Source organism: Pelodiscus sinensis, chromosome 10 (assembly GCF_052426305.1).
Source record: "Pelodiscus sinensis isolate ZL-2025 chromosome 10, ASM5242630v1, whole genome shotgun sequence".
NCBI lineage: Eukaryota > Metazoa > Chordata > Testudines > Trionychidae > Pelodiscus > Pelodiscus sinensis.
In genome coordinates, this window is record NC_143061.1 from 36,089,425 (window position 1) to 36,113,918 (window position 24,494).

General features: G+C 41.2%; 1 protein-coding gene across 2 annotated transcripts in view; it reads left to right on the plus strand.

The window, feature by feature from the left end:
• The window catches only part of DNER (delta/notch like EGF repeat containing), a 293,984-nt gene that overhangs the window by 252,334 nt on the left and 17,156 nt on the right, over positions 1-24,494 (plus strand). For both annotated transcript variants that reach the window (XM_075937624.2, XM_075937623.2), the window contains 3 exons: positions 9,919-10,041; positions 14,733-14,846; positions 22,673-22,804. In XM_075937624.2, coding sequence (XP_075793739.2) covers positions 9,919-10,041; positions 14,733-14,846; positions 22,673-22,804 — 369 coding nt within the window. The remainder of the gene's footprint in view (positions 1-9,918; positions 10,042-14,732; positions 14,847-22,672; positions 22,805-24,494) is intronic.

A 24,494-nucleotide genomic window follows, 5' to 3' on the forward strand; every position in this document is an offset into this window, starting at 1 on the left:
TTTGCACAACAGAGACCTACTTGGGGTACAAATAAACAAAATGATTGTGTAACAAGTGACATAGTAAGGAAGAGTAAACACAGACCGTTTATTCAGAAAAACAAACATAAAGATGCAATTCCAGGCTTTGTAATTCTCTGTTAGATAAATTCCCTTTCCTAACATAAGTGACCGGTTGCCTTTGAACTGTTTCCCAGAATGCCTTCTGTCCTAAGGGGATCCAGTGTTTTGCTGACAGCACCCCATTTAGATGCTGGTATTTAATTTCTTTAAAGCCTTACCTGCAAACCCTCTTCCCTTTTAACGGGGTTTTTATTTTTTCCTTTCTCTCAGGCTATGATAATTCATGGTTACACAGAATGGGACAAACTACCTCTTTTCTTAGTTTTCACCAAGACTGGGGTTTTCTTTTCAGCTTCACTGAGTGCTACTCAGAGCAGGAAGAAATAACCCTGGCAAATGTAGACAAGTACTGCTGCTGCTGGCCATACAAATATAGAGGAGAGGCAGAGTGGTGCAAGATGCAGGTGCTAAGAAAACAGTCTCTTATTTTTGAAATACAATGTTGGCAACCCTACTGTGAGGTAATGTTGTAGTTGCATCATAGTTACAATGTTCTACTCACATGTTCATACATCCATATATAGCTACAACCTGTATACTTAACTTCGTACCCTATGTAGCTTATCTGAAACTTAATGCAGTTTCTTTAGAGTCTGTAAGTTCTAGAGATGTTAAATTTAGTTTAATCACTAATTGACTAGTTGATGGAATTTCCATCGATTAGTCGATAAGCAGGGGAGACGCAGCAAGTTTAGCTCCTGGCCTCAGGAGCTAACCCCACTGCCAGCTCTTAATACATTTAAAAGGCTGAAATACAGCAAGGGGGATGCGATGCAAGCTGGGACAGCTGATTCCCACTGTGCATCAGCCTTGGACCTGGTTCGAGCCAGGAATCAGCTTTCCCGGCTCGTCCCGGGTCCTCTCCCCGTTGCACTTCTGCATTTTAAATGTATTAAGAGTTGGCTGGCTCTTAATACATTTAAAAAGCAAAGGCACAGCATCCTGGGACCTGATTCCCACCTCACACCCCGTCCCGACTACCCTCCTGCCTTCCCTGCTCCCCGTGGAGATGGTGCTGGGGGGAAACGGCTTTTAAGCTGGCTCCCCCAAGCACTGGCTCCTACTCCGGGCAGGGGGGAGCAATTAGTTGAGGGACTAGTCAACTATCCAATAAACTTATGCTTATCGCATGGTTGACTAGTCACTTACATCCCTAGTAAATTCCACTTCATTTTCTTACATTGGATCTCAGGAAGCAATTCTGGTTTTGAGGTACTTAGGAGGAATTATCACTTCTTATTACAGAGGCTAAGGAACCACAGAGCTTTCCTCATATCTGCAACCTTGATCCCATTCTTCCTTTGTGCCTTCTTTCCTCCTTCAGGCACACGCTGTCAACTGCATTTTCATCTCTGTTACTTCTGCTTCAGAAATTACACGAGAGGAATTTTAAACGGCTTCAATTAGCCCAAGGACTGTGAAAATGTCTTTGCCTGGTAGGCATCTTGCTTTCCATGTTTTCTGGCCAGTATGCAGTATGGAAGAGTGACAAATGATAGCTATGACACATATCTGCACAATCTGCAGAGCACTCATGAACCAGCATTTAATATTGATGATATTTTTAATGCTGGCTGTCACTGTTATTGCAAGGCTGGGATAGGTAGGGATATCTGACATTAGCTAATGCAGAGGTTTTCAAACTGTGGGGCGCATACACCCCATACAAAAGGTGTATTCAGGGGAGGGGGCTGATGATACCAGGCAGCTCAGGCTTAAGCCCAGTGCAGGGCCGCTCAGGGAGGGAGCACTATGTCTGCCCCCAAGTCAGCTCTTCTTGTTTGACCTCAGTTCAAAAAGTTTGAAAACCACTGGTCTAATGGTTTGTTCGTAGTAAAATTTTTATTACATAAAATGTTATTTTTTTAAAAAAAAGTACACTAGATTGAGACTTAAAATTTGTAAGATAACTTTAGAAAGCAATTTGATACTTTGTAGAAATTGTTCTCATCTCGGGGATAAAAATGTTACATACTTATTCCCAATTTCTAAGTTACATATATAACTTCAGTATATGTCCCCAATGGGAGCTTATTTTTGAAAGTTTTGACATTTTCACACCTTTAACTTTGCTGAGAAAGGGGCTGAAGTGGACAAAACTAAGGCTGCAAAGTTCAATTTGAGCAAAAACAATTTTTATCATCCAGCTTGAGTCACTCTTGAAATGCCTATGAATTTTCTTATTAAATTTAACTTTTCTTTCTCTCTCCCCCGACCCCAAAACCATATACACACACACCCTGCATTAGATACTCTCTGTCAAAAGGGAATGAAAAGGCAAAAATTACAGAATGAGAGAGAAGCTAATTTATTAGTAGGTTTAGAAACTCCAGTGCCTGTTTAGGTCCTGATTCTACACTTGGATGCCTGAATTTGACCATCTGACTCCATGCGAAGCCTCACCGGTTTCAGTGGGGCTCCCTGTGGCTCAAGGACTGCTTGCATGGACACTTGTGCAAGATCAAGGTCTAAAAATCATTAAAACATAAATGGAAGAGTTAAAATCTTTCAGCGAGATTACCAGTGAAATGTGAGTAGCAATTAACAAATCTCACCGGCTACGTCTACACTGGCGTGATTTTCCGAAAATGCTTTTAATGTAAAAGTTTTCCGTTTAAAGCATTTTCGGAAAAGCACATCTAGATTGGCAGGATGCTTTTCTGCAAAAGCACTTTTTTGCGGAAAAGCGTCCGTGGCCAATCTAGACACAGTTTTCCACAAAAAAGCCCTGATCGCCATTTTTGTGATTGGGGCTTTTTTGCGGAAAACACTACTGTGCTGTTTACACTGGCCCTTTTGCACAAAAGTCTTTCGGAAAAAGACTTTTGCCCGAATGGGAGCAGCATAGTATTTCCTGAAAAGCACTGACAATCTTACATGAGATCATCAGTGCTTTTCCAGAAATTCAAGCGGCCAGTGTAGACAGCTGGCAAGTTTTTCCACAAAATCAGATGATTTTGCGGAAAAACTTGCCAGTCTAGACACAGCCACCGAGATACTGAAGAAATACCCAATGTAAACATGCTTGATGTTGAGCTAAAATTTCTCGAGGTGTTGAGAGAACTATATGTTAAAGAATTATCCTTAATTAAAACTAATCAATGACCCGATTCAATCTACTGAAAACAAATGGAGCCTTTCTGTTGACTTCATAGAACATTGGATTGGAACCTTCATTTCTAAGCTATTTTTTTCAGTTTGCCTTTTCCAGTCTTGGAAACCAGACTTTCAAACTGAATTATCTTATTGGGTAGTAATGTCCATTTTGAATGGAAAAGAATTATTCTTTTTTTTTTTAATTTATAAAGCACAAATGGCTGAAAGTGGGGTTTCTAATAAAACCTTGACATATGTTGGAATGAGAGACATAAGAAATCTTATCTGCTAATTGAACAGCTTTAAGAGCTGTAACCACAAGAGGGGTTTGCGGAGAAGGCTGTGGTACAGTGGGTGATGTCCTTATGTAATCTGTCAATCTACGGGCAATGGGAGTTTCTATCAATAATTTATCTAAAAAACTTCAATTTTTGATTTTGTGTCTGCTTTGGAGACGTTGAATGCATTTGGAGTTTGCAATCCAATCAGAAAATAATATATATAGAAAATATAGGGGAAAATATGATTCTATACGATTGGAAAACCTCAGGAGGTCATTGAGTCCAACCCCATAAAAATAATTAAGTGTGAACTTCAAAATGGGCTGCCAAACTGTTAGTGTGAAATTTCAGCCCTATTAAAGTCAATGGGAGTTTTGGTTTTGAATTTAGGAGAGCCAAGATTTCACCCCCTAGATAATAAATAAAAATAATATGCCCAGGTAGCACATACATTATAATCCCACATGTATATGAATGAATTAATATGTATGTAGATGAATTCAGGACTTCCCCACATTCATACATACATTCTCGAAGTAACCAAAACGTATACATTACATAATAAATAGTTTCAGAAGGGTAGCTGAGTTAGTCTGTAAAATGAAAAATTTAGAAAACAACAAATAGTCTAGTAGCACTTTAAAGACTAAGAAAACATGTAGATGGTGGTATGAGCTTTCGTGGGCACAACCCATCTGAAGAAGTGGGCTGTGCCCAAGAAAGTTCATGATAACATCTACATGTTTTGCTAGTCTTTAAACTGCTACTAGACTGTTGGTTTTTTAAGTTTTTCATAATAAATAGAATATTTGAAGGAAAAAAAAAAGAGAAAAGTGAAGAAGAAACGTCATTGCCAATAGCCAAGACTGTTTCTCTTCTACTTTTTTCCTTTCCTTCTTGCAGCTTTCCTGGGGTTAGGTTTATGTCAGTACTTCATTATGGTAGCTGCAACATTTCCTGTAGTTGCAAGTTCTTTTTTGTTCTTGTCTCTCCCTTCTCACAGTTAGAAACAGGGGTAGACCAGTCTCAAGATCCCAGCAGTGGTGACTGCAGGTTAATTCCAGTGGCCAATTAGCTCATTACCCTTTTCAAAGTTTGCTTACTACTGCGCTACCTGGCACAATCTGGGCAGTGTTGGTGAGCATGCCTTTGTCATCTCAAGCAGCTTTTCTGTAGTTTGCTATCTCATTGAATCATTGTTCAACTTCTGAGCCTATCAACCCTATTCCACACATCTTTTCTTCCTCAGCTATATGCCTCTTATTCCCTCTGCGGCTCCAAGTATTTGTAATTCTGGGAAGTGGTTTAGAATACAGTTTCTATGAAACAGAACTATGCAAAGCAAAGCAGAGTTTTATTGTATGGTACCCCATTAGGCCAACACACAGAGGTGTTGCTATTGCCCTGAAGGGTCGACATGCTTGGGGCCATTAAGTCAGGGGTGAGGAGAGGTGACAAGGGAGTGGTTGCTGAGGAACAAGAGAAGAGAGCTTTTCCCCTTGTCTCTCATCAATCTCTGAGAGGGAGGGAGAGGGACTTCTCCCCCTGCCTTTTATTGGCCTAGGAGTGCAGAAATCAAGAAGAGAGTGGTGAGAGCTGCTATTTTTGCCCCCACCAAATCCTGACTGAGAGATTGAGAACCAGCAAATGTCTCCTTCAGCAACTTGCCTGAGCCAAGATCTGTGTACCCCAACCCCTCCCCCCAGTTTGGCACTCATTGCCCTTCTGAGAATGAGTGTTTACAGAAGCAGCTCACCGAGGAAAGGAGCTGTCTTGCAGGCCAGGCTGGAGGATACTTGGGGGCAGAGATCCCAGCCACTGCAAGCTAGTCTGATGGTGTCAGTGTTCCCAGCCCCAACTAGGCACTCTACTTGGACTCCTCACTGTTTATAGATTGTTAGCATGGATGGAGTTCAAGCCCTCAGGCAAGACTGTGTGAGAGAGGCTAGGAAGCTTGTGAGATGGAGATGGTGTGAGAGAAACCTTGGTGTGCGTGTGAGACTTGTGAATGAAAATGAGTGGGAAGGGCTGTAAATAACCTTGCAAGGAAGAGCATGTTTGAGAAGGAGAAAGGAGGATTTGGGCATCCTGGGGAAAGAAATAGAAAGGTGTCTGTCTGCCATTGTGAGGGAGGCTGGCAGAGGAAGAGGCCAGCCAGTAAGGAAAAGGAGGAGTAAAGCTGACTAGAAAATGTCATTAAATTTTTTTAAAATGAAAATGTAGGTCTGATTCTTTTTCTGAAAATTTTTCCTCGTTTTTCAACCATCTGTTGGATGGGTGAGAGGATAGGAGTGTGGAAAAGAGGACACATTTAAAGTAGGAATGAGGGCACTTGCACATCATTATGTCTTAGCTGCCCCCATGAAGATACAGCTGTCGAATGCATGTTCAAGTTCTGCCTTCACCTGGGAAAAAATAGTGCTGTAATTTCAGTTGCACATTGTGCCGGTAAAACAAAATCTGTAACTGAAGGTGTTTTTCATCTGAGGCAGCCCTGGCGAACATTGCACTGACGACTCAGCAGTTGGAGCTGCTGGATAATGTAGATATTATTGATTGTTTTGTTTGGTCTCACATACAAATAGCTGTTCATTGTACTAGCAAAAAGTTAAAATCAATAAAATCATCAGAATTTTAATAAATAGGCCAGAGATAGATGAAGATATCAACAAAATTCTCCTCTTAGGTCCATGTATTCATTTCATATCTTTGACTGCAAAAATAATAGTAACTTATATAAATTTCTGAAGATACATGTATAAGCACCCTTAATGCATTCAGAGCCTATTAATGAATAATAACACAAAACGAGACAACTTGGTGAGAACTGTATGATGTTTCCTTGTTTAACGAGGGGAAAATGAAAATATCTCCTTTCCCTCCAGTAGCAATGACCTGATCCCATTGTTGAGTTTTGCTATTCACTGCAATGCAACTAGTTTCAGGTTTTTGATAACTGGATGAAAACACCATATTTCTTCCCTCTGAAGGATTCAAAGAGTGTTATGGCAGTACCTCCCCTCTAATGGCCAAAAAAGGCTTCTTTTCCAGATTCATTGTAGTACGGGTTGAAACTCTCTTAACTGGGATTCTCTGGTCTGGCAACATCCATGGTCCAGCGTGGATGTTGCAGGACTAGAGTGTCCTGGTAGAGGGCAAGTGGTAAAAATCCCTGCAGAGCAAGACGGTCTTTAGTCTGCTTTTTTGGGAAAGCCCAACTGTGCATTGTTCCTTACTCGATGATTGTTGCAAAATGTTTAGTGTTTAGCAGTAATTTCATAGAACATAGGTGAGAAAATATCAAAGTTTGTTCATTCTACAAATTGACTTCATTTCCAAAAAGAAGTTTAAATGTTATGAGAGAGCAAGAGTGAGACAGTTATAGAAAATGAACTCTCTCTCTCAAAGAAATTAAAAATTCTTCAATATAATCTCTTGTACAAAATAAAAACCACCATCATTCATATTTTTACCATCCATATTTTTACCAACTGTAAAAAAGCAAGTTAATTATATAGGGCTAATTGGAAAAAACACTTGAGTTCATTAATTTAGGTGTTGATTTTTTTTACTGTAGAGAGTATCACTTCAATTCAGTAAAAGGTCAGACTCACGTGAGGTATTTAAATTGTTCTGACCTAAAGCTTGGTTAGTAAGGAGAGAACAAATGTAAATTTTCATTTTATCACTGCATTTAAATAATTCTTTCATCTTATTAAACATAAATAATAAGGGAGAATGACTGTCACTTCTGTCTTACATATGTCTTAACTGGCTATACCATTAGATATGACTGCTAAATTGGGAGAAAAGTAGAAAAGTTTAATAAATAAAATATACTGAAGTTGTGGATGGCCCTGCATTTAAAATGCAAATGGTAATATAGAGCTGGAAAATAGGAAAGGTGGGGGGGGGAGGTTTAATGAATAAATACAATGGATCAAAAAAGGGAGAATTTAAACAAATTTTAAAATAATTTGAATAGAATTATGTGTAAAGTGCTTCACACTCTTGTAGCTCTATATAAATAATATAGGATACAATAGTGCACAGGTTCTCAGCCATGGGTATGCATATCCCTGAAGTATGCCAAGGTTTTTCAGGGGGGTACATTACCTCATTTAGATATTTGCCAAGTTTTACAACAGACTGCATAAAAATCACTAACTACAATTTCATATAGACAATGACAGGAATGGACAATAATTTTTGATAGGAGGGAACGCTGCAAGAACTTGGTAAGTTGTCAAGGATGACACTCTTCCATTATATTAATGAAGGCAGTGCGGCATCTAGGATGGAGGTTGGGTGCAGAAAAACTTGGGGTAGGAGATTGGGGTGCACATGGGTGAGGTCTGGGAGGGAGTTTGGGTGAAGGAGAAGGTGTGGGGTCTGGAAGGGGTATGAGTGCAGGAGTGGGGGTGCAGAGGCTTTGGGTTGTGACCTGAGACAGGGGTTTGGGGTGCAAGGTCTGAGAAGGGCTATGAGTGCAGGAAAGGGTTATAACCTAGAAGAGGGGTTCAGGTGGGAATGTGGGGTCTGGGAGGGTGTTGTGACCTACAGCAGGGATGCAGGAGGGGGTGCAGGGATTTGGGCTGCATTGGGGTGCAGGATCTGGGAGGGGTATCTGTGCAGGAGCAGGGGTGCAGTGGATTTGGGTTACACGGGGAAGGGTTGCGAGAGAGGGACAGAAGGTTGTGGGGAGGGAGAAGCTAGGGTACCAGAGGGAGGCTCTGGCCGAGAGGCGTGTATCTATGTGGCTGCTGGCCTACAGCCCAGCAGATCCCTCAGGCATGTCCCCAGCCTTCCACACACCCCGCACGTTGCTCAAAGTGGCTGGCTTGGGAGGACTACATGCTGCTCTGAGCGCAGCGAGCCCGGAGAGGAGAGGGGTACGTTGCACGATCTGAGTGGTGTGTTGGGGCGGGGTAGGCAAGGAGTCTGTCGGAGGCACCTGCTAGGTTGTGGGCCAGATCCAGCAGCCTGGTGGGTTGGATCCGGCCTATGGGCTGTATTTTGTTCGTCTCTAGGTAGTGACTTGCTTATATTGCCCTGTATACTATGCACTGAAATGTAAGTGAAGTATTTATATTCCTACTGGTTTATTTTATAATTATATGTTAACAATGAGAAAGTAAGCAGTTTTCCATTAATAGTGTGCTTTGAGACTTTTGTATTTATATATCTGTTTTGTAAGCCAGTAGTTTTCAAGTAAGGGGAATAGGGTTGCCAGGTGACCGGTTTTCTCCCGGACTGTCCATTATTCGGGCCCCTCTTCCAGTAAAAAAACCAGAACATAACAGACGTGAAATGTCCGGTATTTCCTGTTTCCCTCAGACAGAAGCCCGGGAGGGACAATTTTCCCCTGCTGTATCTGGTGGCGGAGTGAGGAGCGCAGGGCCATTTAAAGGCACAATGTACTTTTTTTTTTCTCGACATCTTTGGTCTCCCCCTTTTTTTTCCTCAACAGAATTTTTTTCCCAGGGGGGTGGGTGTGTGGGTGGGTGGGTGGTTGTTTTTTTGGGGGAGGTATTCAGTATTTTTTATTAAACCATCTGGCAACCCTAATTAGGGGACACTTGAGGTATTCTAGACAAATCAGACTTCTTGCAAGAGATCTAGTAGTCTGGAAAGACTGAGAGCCAATGTAGTAGTTAATGGGCTAAGAGAATCAAGAAACAGAAGGTACAATATATTTATCATATTATCTCATATGAAAAAAGCTTCTTTGACCTAATGCAGTATGTTGCAAAAGACATTTCAACTACTCTTAAGACAGATGACTGCATGATCCACTAGACCATGCAAAATGCTGGATGGTCAAGTGGACTAAGTAACTCATGATTTCTCATCTTGTATCACTAGCAGCTCCTGTAGCCTTTTTAAGCTACTGTTTGCTCCAGGTGCAGCATCAGGTCATAATACTTGCCTAGCTCCCAGAAGTACTGCTAAAATTGAATTGTGAGATGTTTGTGCAGCACTTTGAATTTGCACAGTGCTGAGAACAAGAAGATACAGTATAAATGTTAACTGTAGCATTACATGATCATCATCAGTCTGAGCCCATGAAATGGCTACAGGGCAAAGCTAATCATGAACATCGGTGTAATTACTGGATTATTTCACTTCTACAATAAAACATATTTTCTTCAGAGTTTCAATAATGTCTTAGGTCATCTGTCTTTGTAGTCGGGGAAATGTTGTGCGCTCGGTCCCTATAAGAAATGTACAGTTTTATCTTTCACGGTGTCAGACTCTCTACCTTTTTTAAAAAGTTTATTTATATTATAAGGCCTGTGGCCTTAGAGGCGCAGTGCCTTTCAATTAATGGCAGTCTATCCACAGTCCAAGCTAAATTGTTACCTTTTATCGGGAAGCATTTCATAGCTTATTCTGTTTTCTCCCACATGTGCTTTAGGTTACCATGGCCTTTATTGTGAGGAGGAATATAATGAATGCCTTTCTGCACCCTGCCAGAATGCTGCCACCTGCAGAGACCTTGTCAATAGCTATGAATGTGTATGCCTTGCTGAATATGAAGGTAAAATACATTTTTGCCTCTTGTTGTGTAAGTATAGCTTACTTCACAAGTCTTTTAGTGCTTTCTTGCTTGATAATAAAACTACAAAGTGAGGAGTTAAGTTGTGATATGCCACTGTATAAGGTAGGAAAATTAATATAAAGTAGGACCTGATTCCACAGCCATTATTCAAATGAGTCATTCTTATTTACATAAGTCGAATCACTGAAGTCCATGGCATTACTCATCTGAGCAAAATTAACTTAGGTAACAATTTGGTTGTTCAGGTTTTTAACTTCATAGTACTCTGTTTCCTTTAAAGATGTGAGCTATAGTTTTTTAAGAGACTGTTGGATATAATTTGTAATCAGTTATTGCTGGGAACCATTACCTGGAGGACTTCCCAGATATTTCTCTAGTGTAAAGAGTTAAAAACACGGAAACAAAAAAATCAATTTTTTTTTGTTTCCTAGAGAGAAAAAATAAAAAAAAATAACCAATTCTCTGGAAGCTTATTTACAAATCATAAAATTCAGACATAATGGCAAGTCAGTGAACACTCCTCCATGTTGATGGAAACCATGTCCAACCTGATTCAACAGATTCTGTTTTCATAATCCATTTCCTAAGTATTTTGTAAATTTATAAAAAAGAAAAAAAAATTGTTCATCAAGAAAATTTTATTTAAGGATAGATTTATTTCATTTTCAGTAAAGAGTAAAGCATATCTGTGTTTTGTTTACTCTCTCTCTCTCTCTCTCTCTCTCTCTCTCACCAGTATTTTAAGGATCATTGCACATTTATATCCTCAAAGAAACAAAAATAGTTATCTCTCTTGACTGAAACTCAGTCAGCTGCTGCTTGAGGCTAACAAAGTGTATATTTCATATTGGTATGTGCTCTGTTCTTTGCCACTGGATGAAGAATCCATCATACCAGTGGCCAAGCTTGAAGAATTAACAATCACTTTCAAATGGCAATGGAAACTGTGCTGTTCTTCAGAGTGCATTGGCTTAAACTTCATGTTACACTGTCAACACAACAAGTATATCTAGACAAAAAATAAAATAACCCAAAATTTGTGCATTTGCTCGTTAAGCCAGCATGGAGCTCCATCCTCTAACCATTTTACAAGGGATTGTGCTTTCTGCCTTGAGTGGCTGCATTGGCTACTGATTCTCTCTCACCTTCCACTTTACAGTGGCATTGGTGACTGCACAAAGTGGGTATAAATCATCACTATCATGATTTGGTAGCATTTCACATCTACTTTGAACTGATGCACATGACTGTACAAAGGTCAGAGCAGTAGAGAAATGACTCATATCTTGTAATAGTACTGCCTCACAAGAGTCAAATTGTTCAAATGCATAAGTATTTGCACAGTTGAACTCATAAAATGGACACTAAAATATGTGCTTATTAATTTCTAAGGAGACTCTTTCTTGGGTGCAATGTTGTCAGGCAATATTGAATACTTTGTGAATTTTGGAGAGCTTTGTAACAAAGACTTTGTCCAATTTGCAATGTATGGAACTATCTGGTTGAAGGTAAACAATGGGATAGACTCTTTCTCTTTGCTGGCAGACATCACACTGATGTTGAAATGTGCTCTTTTCCGGTCAGATGGCCATAAAAGAATTCACAGCTGACTTACAGAATTTTGCCAAGTATTCTGACATACGGACAATAGTTTGAATTCGCAAGGATAAAGCTGAAAAGGACATTGTAAAACAAAACTAAGTGTATGCATGAAACAAATAAATTACCTGCTAAATTATGTAAGCAAATAGCATGCCAATACATTTCACTCATTCTCATTTTCATTTAGGCCTGTAGACTTATATTATTTCTAATTTGTATGACAGCACCCAAAGCTATAAAACGTAAGATAGGTCCATAACTGAAGAAAATGCCATCTGAACAGATCAAAACCAAAACAACAACAAAAAAACCCCACAGAGACAAGAGACAGGAGAACAAATGTAAGCATAGACATGTTGGAGGTGATTTGGTAAGGGTAGATAAACTCTGAAATAGGTTGCTAAAGAAAGTCGTGGAACATTTAAAAAAAAACCAAGTTAGACAGCTGCTGAGGATTTTCTAGCTTTATTTGGTTCTGCCACAGTACAGCAGGCTGGACTTGCTGACTTCTCAAAGTCTCTTCAAGCCCTACGTATCCGATTCTGTGTTTTATCTCCTAATGTTTTATTGTTTTTTCTTTCCTCACATTCTTTTCCCAGAACACTCCATCCCAAGATCCCCACCAACCTTCTGTTCTCAGTGCCTTGTTTTAATCCTCATCCTTCACCAATCTAATGTAGCTCAGTAGTTAACTTTCTAACCAGTTATTCCCAGGAGCGGCCCTAGACGAGCTGCCAGCAACTGGCACCCTAGGCGAAATGTGCGATCAGCGCACGATTGGTGCCTCCGCCTCCAAAGCCTTCAACGGCCATTTTTCTTGATGCCCTAGGTGACCACCTAGGTTGCCTGTATTGACGGGCCACCACTGGTTATTCCCTCTCTCCAAGTTACTCTCTCTCTTCCACACCACCTCAGCAAGTTAGTCCTTTGTACGTATGAAACAGCTCACTGAATCTGGAGCCATCCAGTGCTGGGATTATAAAACAGTGCCCCCTATTATCCTCACATATCCACCATTTTTGTAGCATGTCTGGTAGAAACAACTATTTGATACATGGATTCCAGACACTTGGTCTGTATCTATCACATCTAACCAGAATGGTTTATAGATTAATATCACTAGAGCTTTCAATATCTCTCGAAACAGAAAACCTGTAATACTTATCAAAAAATGGGCAGAAAGCTAAAATGTTTTCCACAAATTCACTTGAAGCATGTTGTAGTGAATGGGAACTGGTTTGTAATTTAGTAAACTACTTTCGCAAAATGTCTCATGCCGAGAGCAGGCCTGCTGATGGGGAGGGTGTAGGGGGCAGAGGCTCTGAGGCCTAGCAAAGTAGCAATAGTGACAGCCACAGCCCCCAATCCTTTAAATCGCTGCCAGAGTGCGGTATCACATGCTCTGAGCAGCACTATGGGTTGGGGGGTAGTGGTCGTCATGCTTCTAGCACAGCGGGCTGCCTGGGGGCTGGAGTGGTGGGCTCTGGGCGGTGCTGAAGGCTGGCTCCACTCAGGCCCACCCATTCCACTCTCAGCCCCCCCCTTCTGAGAGTGCAGAGCCCCTGCCCCCCATCTTGCCCAAGCGCCTGTGGAGTAGGCCCACAACATCTCTGCATTCCCTTGCCAGAGTTCAAACCTAACATTGATTCCTGACAAATATCCTGAGTGAAATAAATGTGTGTCTTGTGGTGGCTCTTACTTCCGAGAAGAAGAAGAATATTGCCATACATATAGTCATAGTTAGCAAAGGATGGCACAATCTGTTGAACTGGGGTTGATATTAAAGGGGCATCAACAACTTGAAAAGTGTATTTCTCTTACTATTTTTGCCTTCTACTTTTACAAGTGAAAGATAAGATGAAAACCTATGAATAACTGACAGAAAAATGGAAAAAATGAGAAGAGCAATTACACCCAGTTTATTTTTTGCATTTGACAGGACTTTTGGTATCCTTGTTTTCCTTCACAAAACTACCTACAGAAATAAATTACTTAAAATTAGTCATTTAGATTTTGACTCTACAGTAGGTGCTGTGAAGTTATGTCCTAATATCTACATGGGATACTCCTCATTTCAGCATAAATTATTGTTTACTATAGTGGATCACAAAGTTAAGGTAATTAATTATAGATCAAAGACCAATAGATCAAAGGTCAGTCTTGAAATATACTACTCCCGTTTTTACATAGAACGACCATTAATGCCTGCCTAAATACCCCAAGCAGTTCTGTATCATTACACCTGCAGGACTCTGTAAACGTTTAGGAAAATGAGTAACTTTATGAATGAAAACAGTCTCATGGAACTCAGTGAGTCTACTTTTGTGGTAGTGTTTGTAGAGCTGATAGGGTATAATATATGATACCATGGTGGCATCTGACCTCTCTCCCTATCCCCAGTTAGGAATGCTTCCTCCCCTGCGCCAGATAAGTCACAAAATCTGCTGCAGAGTGAAACTACTGGAATCAAATTCTGAGGCAGGAGATCATAGAAAGAGGGAGGGGGGTTGCCAATCAAATGAAATCCTATCATGTTAAGTTACATGTTTGAATATGTTGATTTCTGTTTCTACTGCTTTGACAAACCATGGTCCATTTGAGTCCATTGGGAAAGGAGAAGACAGGTTTAATAGTATGTAATAGTGTGTATTTTAAGTTTCATATTAACTGGAACTGTTGCTGAAGATAACCAATTATTAGTTCCACTGAAGAATATTAAACAGATGGCCAACCTGCTTCTTTATTACACTATTGCATAGCCATTGAAACTCCACCGATGCCATTGTCTGAGAATAGGAACTGGCCCGCTGTGCTTGAAGAAGCAACATAGCCTTGATAAGAAGAGGAGCCCTATGTTTTAAGACCAAATCACCCTAAAACATACGACTTGAGTCTGATCTTGCATTGGCTTTCCAATTGTCTTCAGCAACTTACTTGTGCATAACACTGGTGTCTAAGAGCACAGTCAGGCTGTTGGTTGCTCTCATTCCATTTGGCTCACAGCTCACATCCTGATTTCTGACTAACCATAGGTACGAATGTCAATAACACTAATTTATTCTTCTCAGGACGGCACTGTGAATTATACAAAGATCCTTGTGTTAACATCAGTTGTCAGAATGGTGGCACTTGTGATAGTGAAGGTCTAAATGCTACATGTATCTGTGCACCTGGATTTACAGGCAAGTAATTTGTAAATTACACAAAATGTATTATTGTTAATCTCAGTGTCCAAAAGAAGGCCAATGTCAAGTATAAATCACTCCATAATTGTCAAATAATGAACAAATTAAAAGGGACACTGTAGAGCATAGACATGGTTAGCAGTAGACTCTTGCACTGAACATCTGGGGTATGCTAGAAGTACAGCTGAAACTAATTTTTTAAAGAAATTGCTGCTTTGACTTACTGCACCAACATAGGGGCCCAGCCAAAGCAGTAAATCTGAACATCTCTTGTATGGTCTCATTCATGTCCAAACATTGTAATTTGGGACCCATCTTAAACATTAGCTATTACTACAAAGTCATCCCTAATACATTTGGCAGATGAGAGAAAAATTGGGGGAGCAGTAAATAATGAAGAGGACAGGCTGTCCTGGCAACAGAATTTGCTTGGCCCTGGGCAATGTTGGGGGCCCTTTGGGCTAGGCTCCCCTGGCAGGACCTCAGGCAAAAGGGGTGGGGGTAGGAGCAGCCAGCCATCAGCACCACCAACAGTGGCAGTAGTAGCCCAGAGCCATGGGCCCTTAAATATCACCAAGCCCTGGGGCAACTGCAATCTTTACCCTTTCTCCACCCATTGACAGCCCTGAAGGCAGGTCACTGGGATCACTTGATAAACACGCCACAAGCCAGTGTACAGAATGGGTCTCTATCCTGAGAAGCAGTGGCTGCAAGATGATTCAGAGGTTGTGGTGGACAGTGAGCTGGACATGAGCTCCCAGCATGACTTGGTGGTCAAAAGAGTTAATGTGATCCCGAGGGAAGGCACAAACCCAGAAATCTCAGTTAGGAACAGAGAGATTATTTTATTGCTATTGTTGGCTCTGGTGCAGCAGCTGCTCATGCAGTACTGTGTCTGGTTGTGGTGCCCACAGTTCAAGAAGGATTTGATAAATTGGAGAGGGCCCAGAGGAGTCACAAGACTGATTAAACATGAGAAGATGTGCCATTTAGTGATAGATGCAGAGCTCAACACTGACCAGTTTTAAAACAAGATTAGATGTTTGATTATTTTATAGAAGGTCTGTGGCCATGAGGTCAGAATTAGATGATCACAGTGGTACCTTCTGATCTTGGGAGCTATGAAACTATGAGTTTCTGGAAGGTCTGGGTTACTGATGACACAGGCAGCTCGTGAGAAGAGAATTAATTTATCTCTTCTGTATTACTAATGCTCTGGTAAAGTTGGAGTAATGAACTTATTTAATATTGGTCCCTATACTGTTTTTATACATAGGGTCACATTTTCCTCTGAGGTGGGTACTCTCCAGAATAAATCTCTTTTGGTCAATTTCAGTTTTATAGTAAAGTGGCTAAGAGTTACAACTGGTTAACACTTGTAATGTTGCTGTAAATAAATATTTTATGTTTGAGTTACCCAGTAGGTGTAGTACTTGTAAGTAGTATAAAAAGTGATAGGTATCCTAATTAGGTGCTTTTTTGAGACATGCTACATTAAGAAAAAAAAGCACAAGAGGAAATTTATGGAATCATTCACTGTGAGGCAATTTAAAGTGGTGCAAAAATGAAAATTAATCATTCAAAACACACTTAAAAAGGATACCAGTTACCATAATGGCATCCCTTTAATAAAATCTCATGTTAAAAGTTTTAACTCAAGATGCATGCCTCAGGCTTTTTACAAAATGCAGTAAAAATTTAGCTATTGCAATGAAATGTCTGAAAAATTCAATTATCATAAAATGTACTAGTATTTCCTGACAGCAAAATGCCATCATCTACCATATAATGTTTTAGCCAAGTTGTCATTCTTCTCTGTGTTATTGATATTTGCAATTCATATTAAAACATTGCAAGACCAACGGCTTTTTGGTCTGATTCTCCTTTGATGCTAGTTTTATGTATAACTTAACTTACCTCAGTAGAGTTATTCCCAGATAAGTGGAAAGAGAGAACATGGCCCTTGACTCAAAATCTTTTTCAGTAGTTTATACAGTCACTGGGTGTGAATTTATGTTTTAAATGTTGTTTTGAGCTGTCCTGATGAAATATTTGTATAACACTGTAGAAATTCAAATGCAAACACTAAATGTTGTTACTTGGCATCATGTGTTCATTGCCTCTTGTGCCAAATAACACATAATTTCTAATTTACTGCTTCATTAACAATTTTTGTTACCTGGTTTCCTTTCAGTCGTGAGCCTAGCAATTTCAGGGCATTATATCTACTAGTACATGAACTTTTTCATCTAGTAGCCCACTTCTACTGGACATGAATGCCTAGCATTATATAGTAAGATACAGGCAGTCCCCGGGTTACGTACAAGATAGGGACTGTAGGTTTGTTCTTAAGTTGAATTTGTATGTAAGTCGAAAGTGGTACATATTGTAGGGGAAACTCTAGCCAAACATTTCTCCAGAGCTCAGTTTTATTCTCCCACACCTCACTTCCCTCAGTCCTTTATTCTCAAGCTGAGGTGTCTGCAGAGAAAAGCCGCTCCGCGTCTCCCTGGTCTGCTGGGGTGGCGGGGGGGCCGGCGGCGCTAGCTTCGCGTCTCCCTGGTCTGCTGGGGGGAAGCAGCTAGTGCGGGGTTGCCTCACCCCGTTTGTAAGTAGGGATCTGATGTAAGTCGGATCCATGTAACCCGGGGACTGCCTGTAATTAATACTGCTATATATTGTCAGTTTTAATTTTGTTTTTCATAACACATCTGTATCAAATTATTTTGTTTTTCTTTAACATGCCTGTGGAAATTGCTATGGCTTATAGTTGGTTATATTGTGTAACATTTTTGTAGTCTAATGATATTTGAGAAGATGCTTTTAAAAGATTTTGATGCTGGACTGAGATATTGAAATAATAGGTTATGAAGTTTTGAAACCTCTGATGGTTTCTCCTTCAGATACTGTTTTAACGACCTACTCTTTATTTGATATTTTTAAATGCAAAGACCATCTATTATATATACTGTAACAAATACACAGAAAAGCTGCAGACCTAGAAACAGGACCTATAGGCATTCAGAAAAGGCACTTTAGAAAAGTGGAGAAAAGAGGAGACTGAGGGGGGATATGATAGCGGTATATAAAATCATGAGTGGTGTGGAGAGGGCCGATAAAGAAAAGTTATTTATTAGTTCCCTAAATAGAAGAACTAGAGGACACCAAATGAAATTAATGGGGAGCAGGTTTAAAACTAATAAAAGAAAGTTCTTCTTCACACAGTGTGTAGTCAACCTGTGGAACTCCTTGCCAGAGGAGGCTGTGAAGGCTAGGACTATAATAGAGTTTAAAGAGAAGCTAGATAATTTCATGGAGGTTAGGTCCATAAAAGGCTATTAGCCAGGGGATAAAATGGGGTCCTTGGCCTCTGTCTGTCAGAGGCTGGAGAGGGATGGCAGGAGACAAATCGCTTGATCGTTGTCTTCAGTCCACCCTCTCTGGGGCACCTGGTGTTGGCCACTGTTGGCAGACAGGATACTGGGCTAGATGGACCTTTGGTCTGACCCAGTACGGCCGTTCTTATGTTCTTATGCACTGCGCTGATGGGGACGCAGAAAAAAAAGCTGCTACAACCTGAGCCTTTAAAACATGGACCTGCTGTTATCTGTCTAGTAGTACTAATCTCCCCTTGGTGGCAACCTCTCCTTTCTTTATTAAGGTTTCCTCTGTTGTTCCTGTAGTTTCCTGCAAAGGGTCATCTTATAAGGAAGGTACACCATGGAGGAGTACTATTCCACCATCTTCATTACAAATCTGTAATGAAGAGAGGCAGGTGGTTGGGTGGTCTACATGGGATGCACTGCCTCAGAGAAGACTGGAGAGTCCTGCACAGTCTTGTAGCCTAGTTCTGTGCTTATAACCTCATCATATCAAATTCTTCTATGTCTTCCACCAATGTGAGAGAGCAGGATGTGGTCCATTGATTTCAGGAAAGGTTGCACAGGGTGTAAGTCACTACAGAATTTGGCCATTGATCTTTTGCCGGAATGAATGGCAGTGTTACAGAAGCAGTATACTTAGCTTCTAGAGCAGTGGTTCCCAAACTTTTCAGCATCACGCCCCCTTTTTGATTTTTGAGAAATCCTCACACTCCCCCTCCCCTGCCCCGCCAAAATAGCAGCAAAAGTTGTAGAGCAAAAAAAAAAAAAAAACCCCAACACTGACCTGGGGGGAGGTTGGGTCACCTCATGCCCCCCCTGGAATTTCTTCACACCCCCCAGTTTGGGAACCCATGTTCTAGAGAAAGCACAACAGTGACTTCCTTGGACAACTAAGGAATGGTAATACTATGTTCTAAAGATAATCTTGCAAGACCCAGAAAAATAAATGGGAGCCATGTTTATACATGTAAAGAAAGACTTTAGTTCTAAACCTTTAAAATGATTTTGCACTTATTAGTTCTTATATGCAAAACTGAAATAAATGTATTGCATGGTTCTGTAGTAGGTAGTAGTTTTATATCACTATCTTCCCCTCCCCCCCCCGAAATGGACTGCCCAATTAATAAAGAGACAGTTTTACAAATGATGTAGTTAATAGGCAATCAACTCCAAGCTTACAGCACAGACATAAAGGATTATATTTATTCTAAGAAACTAATTAATTTGGACATTGCTTAGTAACAATCAACTTTGTAAGACTGAACATTGTTAATATTGCATAGAATTGGTTTAGCTTTAACAATTCAGTAGTAAAATTTAGCTGCTAGTAATTAATTCACTAAGGTAAACAACTATTCAACATTATGTGTAAGACATCTGTTTGAGACTAGATTTTTAAAATAATGGCTTAAAAATCATCAGGTAAGCAAATATACTAATTGGATGGTATTGAAAATGGCACATCAGTCTTCCTTGAAATATTACTGGGAACTGAAGAATGACTGCACTCTAGTACTGCAATATGTGTTTGTTATAAGCTCTGAAGTGCTTGTATTTATCCATCCAGAACAATGGTAAGCAGCTAATTTAGTCATTTTTCCTCCTCCCCTCTCTCTCTAAAAAATGTTTCCTGTGGGACGACAGAGTGATGTCAGCACATCATTCACATTGCCCCAGCTCCAGGCTGCTGCTCTGGCCCCAGGCTACCACCGGCCAGACCAAGCCCAGAACGTGCAGCCCCGCTTTCATGCTGACTGTCCTTTCTCCCCTTCCCCCACCGCCTGCATGCCCTCCTCGTGCTACGCTACTATCACTGCTGGCCACTCAGACCTGACCCCAGCCACTGACTGGCCTCTTCCCCTGCAGCCCTGCTGGCTGCAGCCCATCTGCACCCCCCAGCCAAGCCCCTCTGCGCACCACACTTGCATTGTCATCGGCAGCCTTTCCCGCTGACTGGCATCGTTCCCTACACCCCTACTGCCTGCAGCCCCTCTGCACCCCATCCTCATCCCCCTCATTTACCTCCCACACTCCCAGCCCCATCACTGACACACGCACCCCCAGACCCCCCTTACACAACGTAGTTCTGCAACCTTGTCCCAATAAAAACTGTTCCAGAGGCCATTTTCTTTGTTTCAAGCTGATGGGCCAGCTCGGGCTAGGGTGGAATATCCAGAGCCTGACTGACAGATAATTTGGTTAAGGGCAGGAATCTGGGGGACTAGGGTTGCCAGGTGTCCGGTATTGACCCGGACAATCAGGTATTTTCGCCTCCTGTCTGGTAAAAACATTCGGAAAATACCGGACACCTAAAGTATCCGGTATTTTCTGATTTTTTTTTCCCTGCCAGGAGGCGAAAATACCAGATACCTGGCAACCCTACGACACACTCAGCAACCGGACCCCCCCCCCCCCCCCCCTTACCTAGTTCCACAGGGGAACTGTCTTGTTGCAGGAGCAGAAAAACAAGATGGTCATCAGCAAAAAAGCCTTTTCTTAAAGGGGCCATGCTGGGGTTTTTTTTAATATTTTTTTTGGTCTCCCTCTTTTTTTTTTTTTTTCTCAACAGAATTTTTTTTCCTGGTGTTTTTTTTTTTTTGAGGGGGAGGGAGTGTTCGGTATTTTTGGTTAAACCATCTGGCAACCCTAGGGACATCTTGATTTAGGGCTGAAGCCAGGCAGGAAGGCAGTAGCTATGGGCTGAAGCAAGGTAGCCATCTTCACTGTAGGCACACTACAAATCTCAGGCATTTCACTCTGCCACCTTAAATGTTTGCAACACAACCTGAAAACCTGACAACACTCATCAATGTTAAAAAATTGTTCAGTACTGTTAAATAAAGTTGTTAAAACATTTAAAAAACAGTTAACTCCCTCCTTACATCAAAAATTGTTCCTATTACATTCAAATATTTGATGCTCCAGGTCCCTGTTGTTCACAAATTGTTAAATCTCTCTGTCTATAATTAAAAAAACGTTTCCTGCAGAACAACAGAGTGAAGTCATGCATCACTCTGCATCCTGCAGTCCCCCCATCCACCTTCTCTTGTGCTTAGAGTTGCCAGATGCTTTCACAGAAAATCCCAAACATGGCAGGAAAAAAATTGGTTGAGGGGGAAAAAAAAGGGGGGTACCAAAAAAAAAAGGTCACTGCACCTTTAAAAATCCCCTTGCTCCTTCCACCCCTGCCAGACGTGTCAGGGGAACAAAGTCCCCACTGGCCTTCCGTCCAAGAAAAACAGAAAATACAGGACATTTTACATGCTCCAGGCAGCCATGAGCCATGTGGCCTCCCCTGTGCTCTGGGGAGCTGTGAGCCATGTGGCCTCGCCCCTTCCACATCCTCTGGGGAGCTGCGAGCCATGCAGCCTCCAGTCAGGCCCAACCCAAGCCCTCCCCCCCCCCCGAGTGCCTGGGGTAGAGAATTGGGCATACCACAGCTTTGGTGGCCAGGGGGAGAGATCTAGGGCTGCCGAGGAGGGGGCAAAGAGCTGGGGACAGGGGTTGGACGAGGGCTGGGGGGTCTTGGCCTCTTGGGAGGAGGGAAAGAGCCAGGGCCAGGGCAGCTCTGGAGCATCCTTAGTGGCTGTGGGGGAGGCAAGATGGGCCTGCCTCGGGCACTTCCCAGCGTTCAGTGGGGGGAAAGACCTGGGGTTGGTGAGTGTAGCAAGCAGAGGGTGCAGCCCCCTGGTTTTCAAAATAATATGATTGGCATAATTTAAACATGGTCCTTTTAAGCTAATTTACATCTGTCTTGATATTCATACAGTTATGTAAAAGAGAATTGTCAATTTGTGAGTAACAGATAAATACATTCTTATTGTTTTATATCATATGGTACTGTGTGTTAGATTAATGGGAGAATACTATTTAGGGCCTGATCCTGTGTGATACTCAGATACATTGATTATTCTTAACATCTACAAACTTAAATAGGACTCGAGTCTTCCACTTCATGGTATCGGGCACTTAATAGCTAATTAAATTATTGTATTGGCTAATCTGAGTGTACTGACTTAGAATAGCACAAGAGGTAATATGCTAACATGGGGTAATATGTTCTATCACATTTGACTGGGGAAGAAGGATGGCCTTGTGGTTCAAGTAAAGACCTGGAAGACAGGTGATCAGGGTGAACTTAGTGAAGTCAGTTAATAGTATCTGAGACCTAGTTCTTTAACCGTTATAAAAACATGTTGAGATGTGAACAGTGATACAGAACTGCAAAATATTTTACCAACAAAAATTATGTGTGTTCAGCTAATTCAACAGAAAATGTCATCAACGTGGTCTTTATTCTTTTAATAAATGTTTGACGAAATAACGAATATTAATGACAGTACTGTCACTCTAGCCAGCTTTTGCTTTTAGTGACTAATGACAATACTGGCTTGATATATACACATGCAGTATACAAGCATCTCTCTTTTTTACATTAAGGTGAAGAGTGTGAATTTGATATAAATGATTGTGACAGCAATCCATGTCACCATGCTGGGACTTGCATAGACCAGCCCAATGGTTATACATGCCACTGTCAACACGGCTGGGTTGGAGCAAATTGTGAAATACGTAAGTGTTATGAAAATTGTGTGTGGCTTTTGATATTCTTTTGATTTATGTATAGCTCACTGTCCTAGAAATGTCTAATAATGGGTCAAAATATTAGTAGAAGCATTTACAGTGAAAGCTTTGTTAGCCAGCACTCATAGGAAATGGGGTTTGCTGGTTAATTGAATGTGCTGGATAACAAAGCTTTATTACTTTGTCCTCGCCCTCTAATGGCAGACCCAGCTCCCAGCAGCTTGAGGCAGGCTGTGGGGAAAGGAGGCACCTGCTGATGATGTCATCCAGCAGTGCCAACTGTCAGAAACCCACCCGGGGCCAGCTGCACAAGCAGGAGTCAGGCGTGTGCACCCGAAGATGCGGTGGTATTGTGACTGGGGGCAATACCGATTTAACAACGTTTTCCAGTTAGCAGAATGCTGGAGAACAAAGCTTTCGCTGTAAATACATTTCTTAAACAATACCTCAGTATGCACAGAAGAAAGGAAAATGCACTCTAAAAAGAACTATAATGTAACAAAGTTGCATAAATTCTTGGATTTAAAAGTCTTTTAAGCCAAAACATTCTCAGCTGGAGTAAAGCCAAAGAAGTGCATGTATAGTTCAGCATCTCCTTTATAATAGGTGGGCCATATTTTGGATCACGACTTCTGAGATATACACTCTGCATCCTAATTCTTTCCTTTTTAAATCCTATGCACTTGAGACTGATTTATACTCAGGCAGTGCCTTACTTCTACTCACATATCACCTCTGCTCACTCTTCTCTTGGAGCACAACCACTTAATATTTTTTATTGTGAAAGCATTTACTAGATTAAGGCCAACATTTATGCATTTGTTGTTTGTAAATTCAGTTTCATTGATCAACCACAGGACAGCACAGATAGAAACCACTAAAGGCACAACATTGATGATATCAACCACTTGAAGTGTTAATTATGTCTGGTTCTCATGCAAAGTTCCCTCCCCATCTTAGGCCCTTTTACGAGGTCTATTGCAATCCCTTGATTTTTGTTTTTGGATAGCAATGCTGGTCACTCTTATGACAGTAAATCCATTGTATGTCTCCCCTTTGATTTGCGGACAGTGCAAGCTGCCTTTTAGAACACAGCATATGTTGCAGTCCAGGGAGTTCTTAGTTGCAGTGCCTTCTGAAGGGTTGCTTCTCTGAGGCAGACATGGGCCTTCAAAAGATCTGTGAGGCCTGCTCAGGCATAGTGACACCTAAAATGGACACATTTGCTTAACCAGCATGACAGTGCCATTCTGAGTAATTGCAGCTTACTTGTGTGGTGAGCAGTGGGCTGACAAAAAAAATAGCTTTAATTCCTTGAGACATGCAATAACCCTCTAGAAATCCATTCCCTGGAGTAGCTTGATATTATAATTGCATTATTATGGGATGGAATGAAAACATATAAAAGGAAAACAGGCAGAGCTTTGCATTTACTGAGCACTGCAAAGCTGAGCTATGAAATCAGCAGCGTCTGTTCAGGGATCCTCCTCTGTTCAGGGATGGATTATTGTTTATCTGGATCCACTGAGGGATTAGTTCTCAGGCAGATTCCTGGATTTGGAAGCACAAGGGAAATAGTGATACGCAGGACAGAGAGCAAAGGAAGCCGCCTCTGCTGCACATCTGAAAAATTACTCCTGCTTGATCAGCAGAGTAAAGCATGTGAGGGGAATGTCTT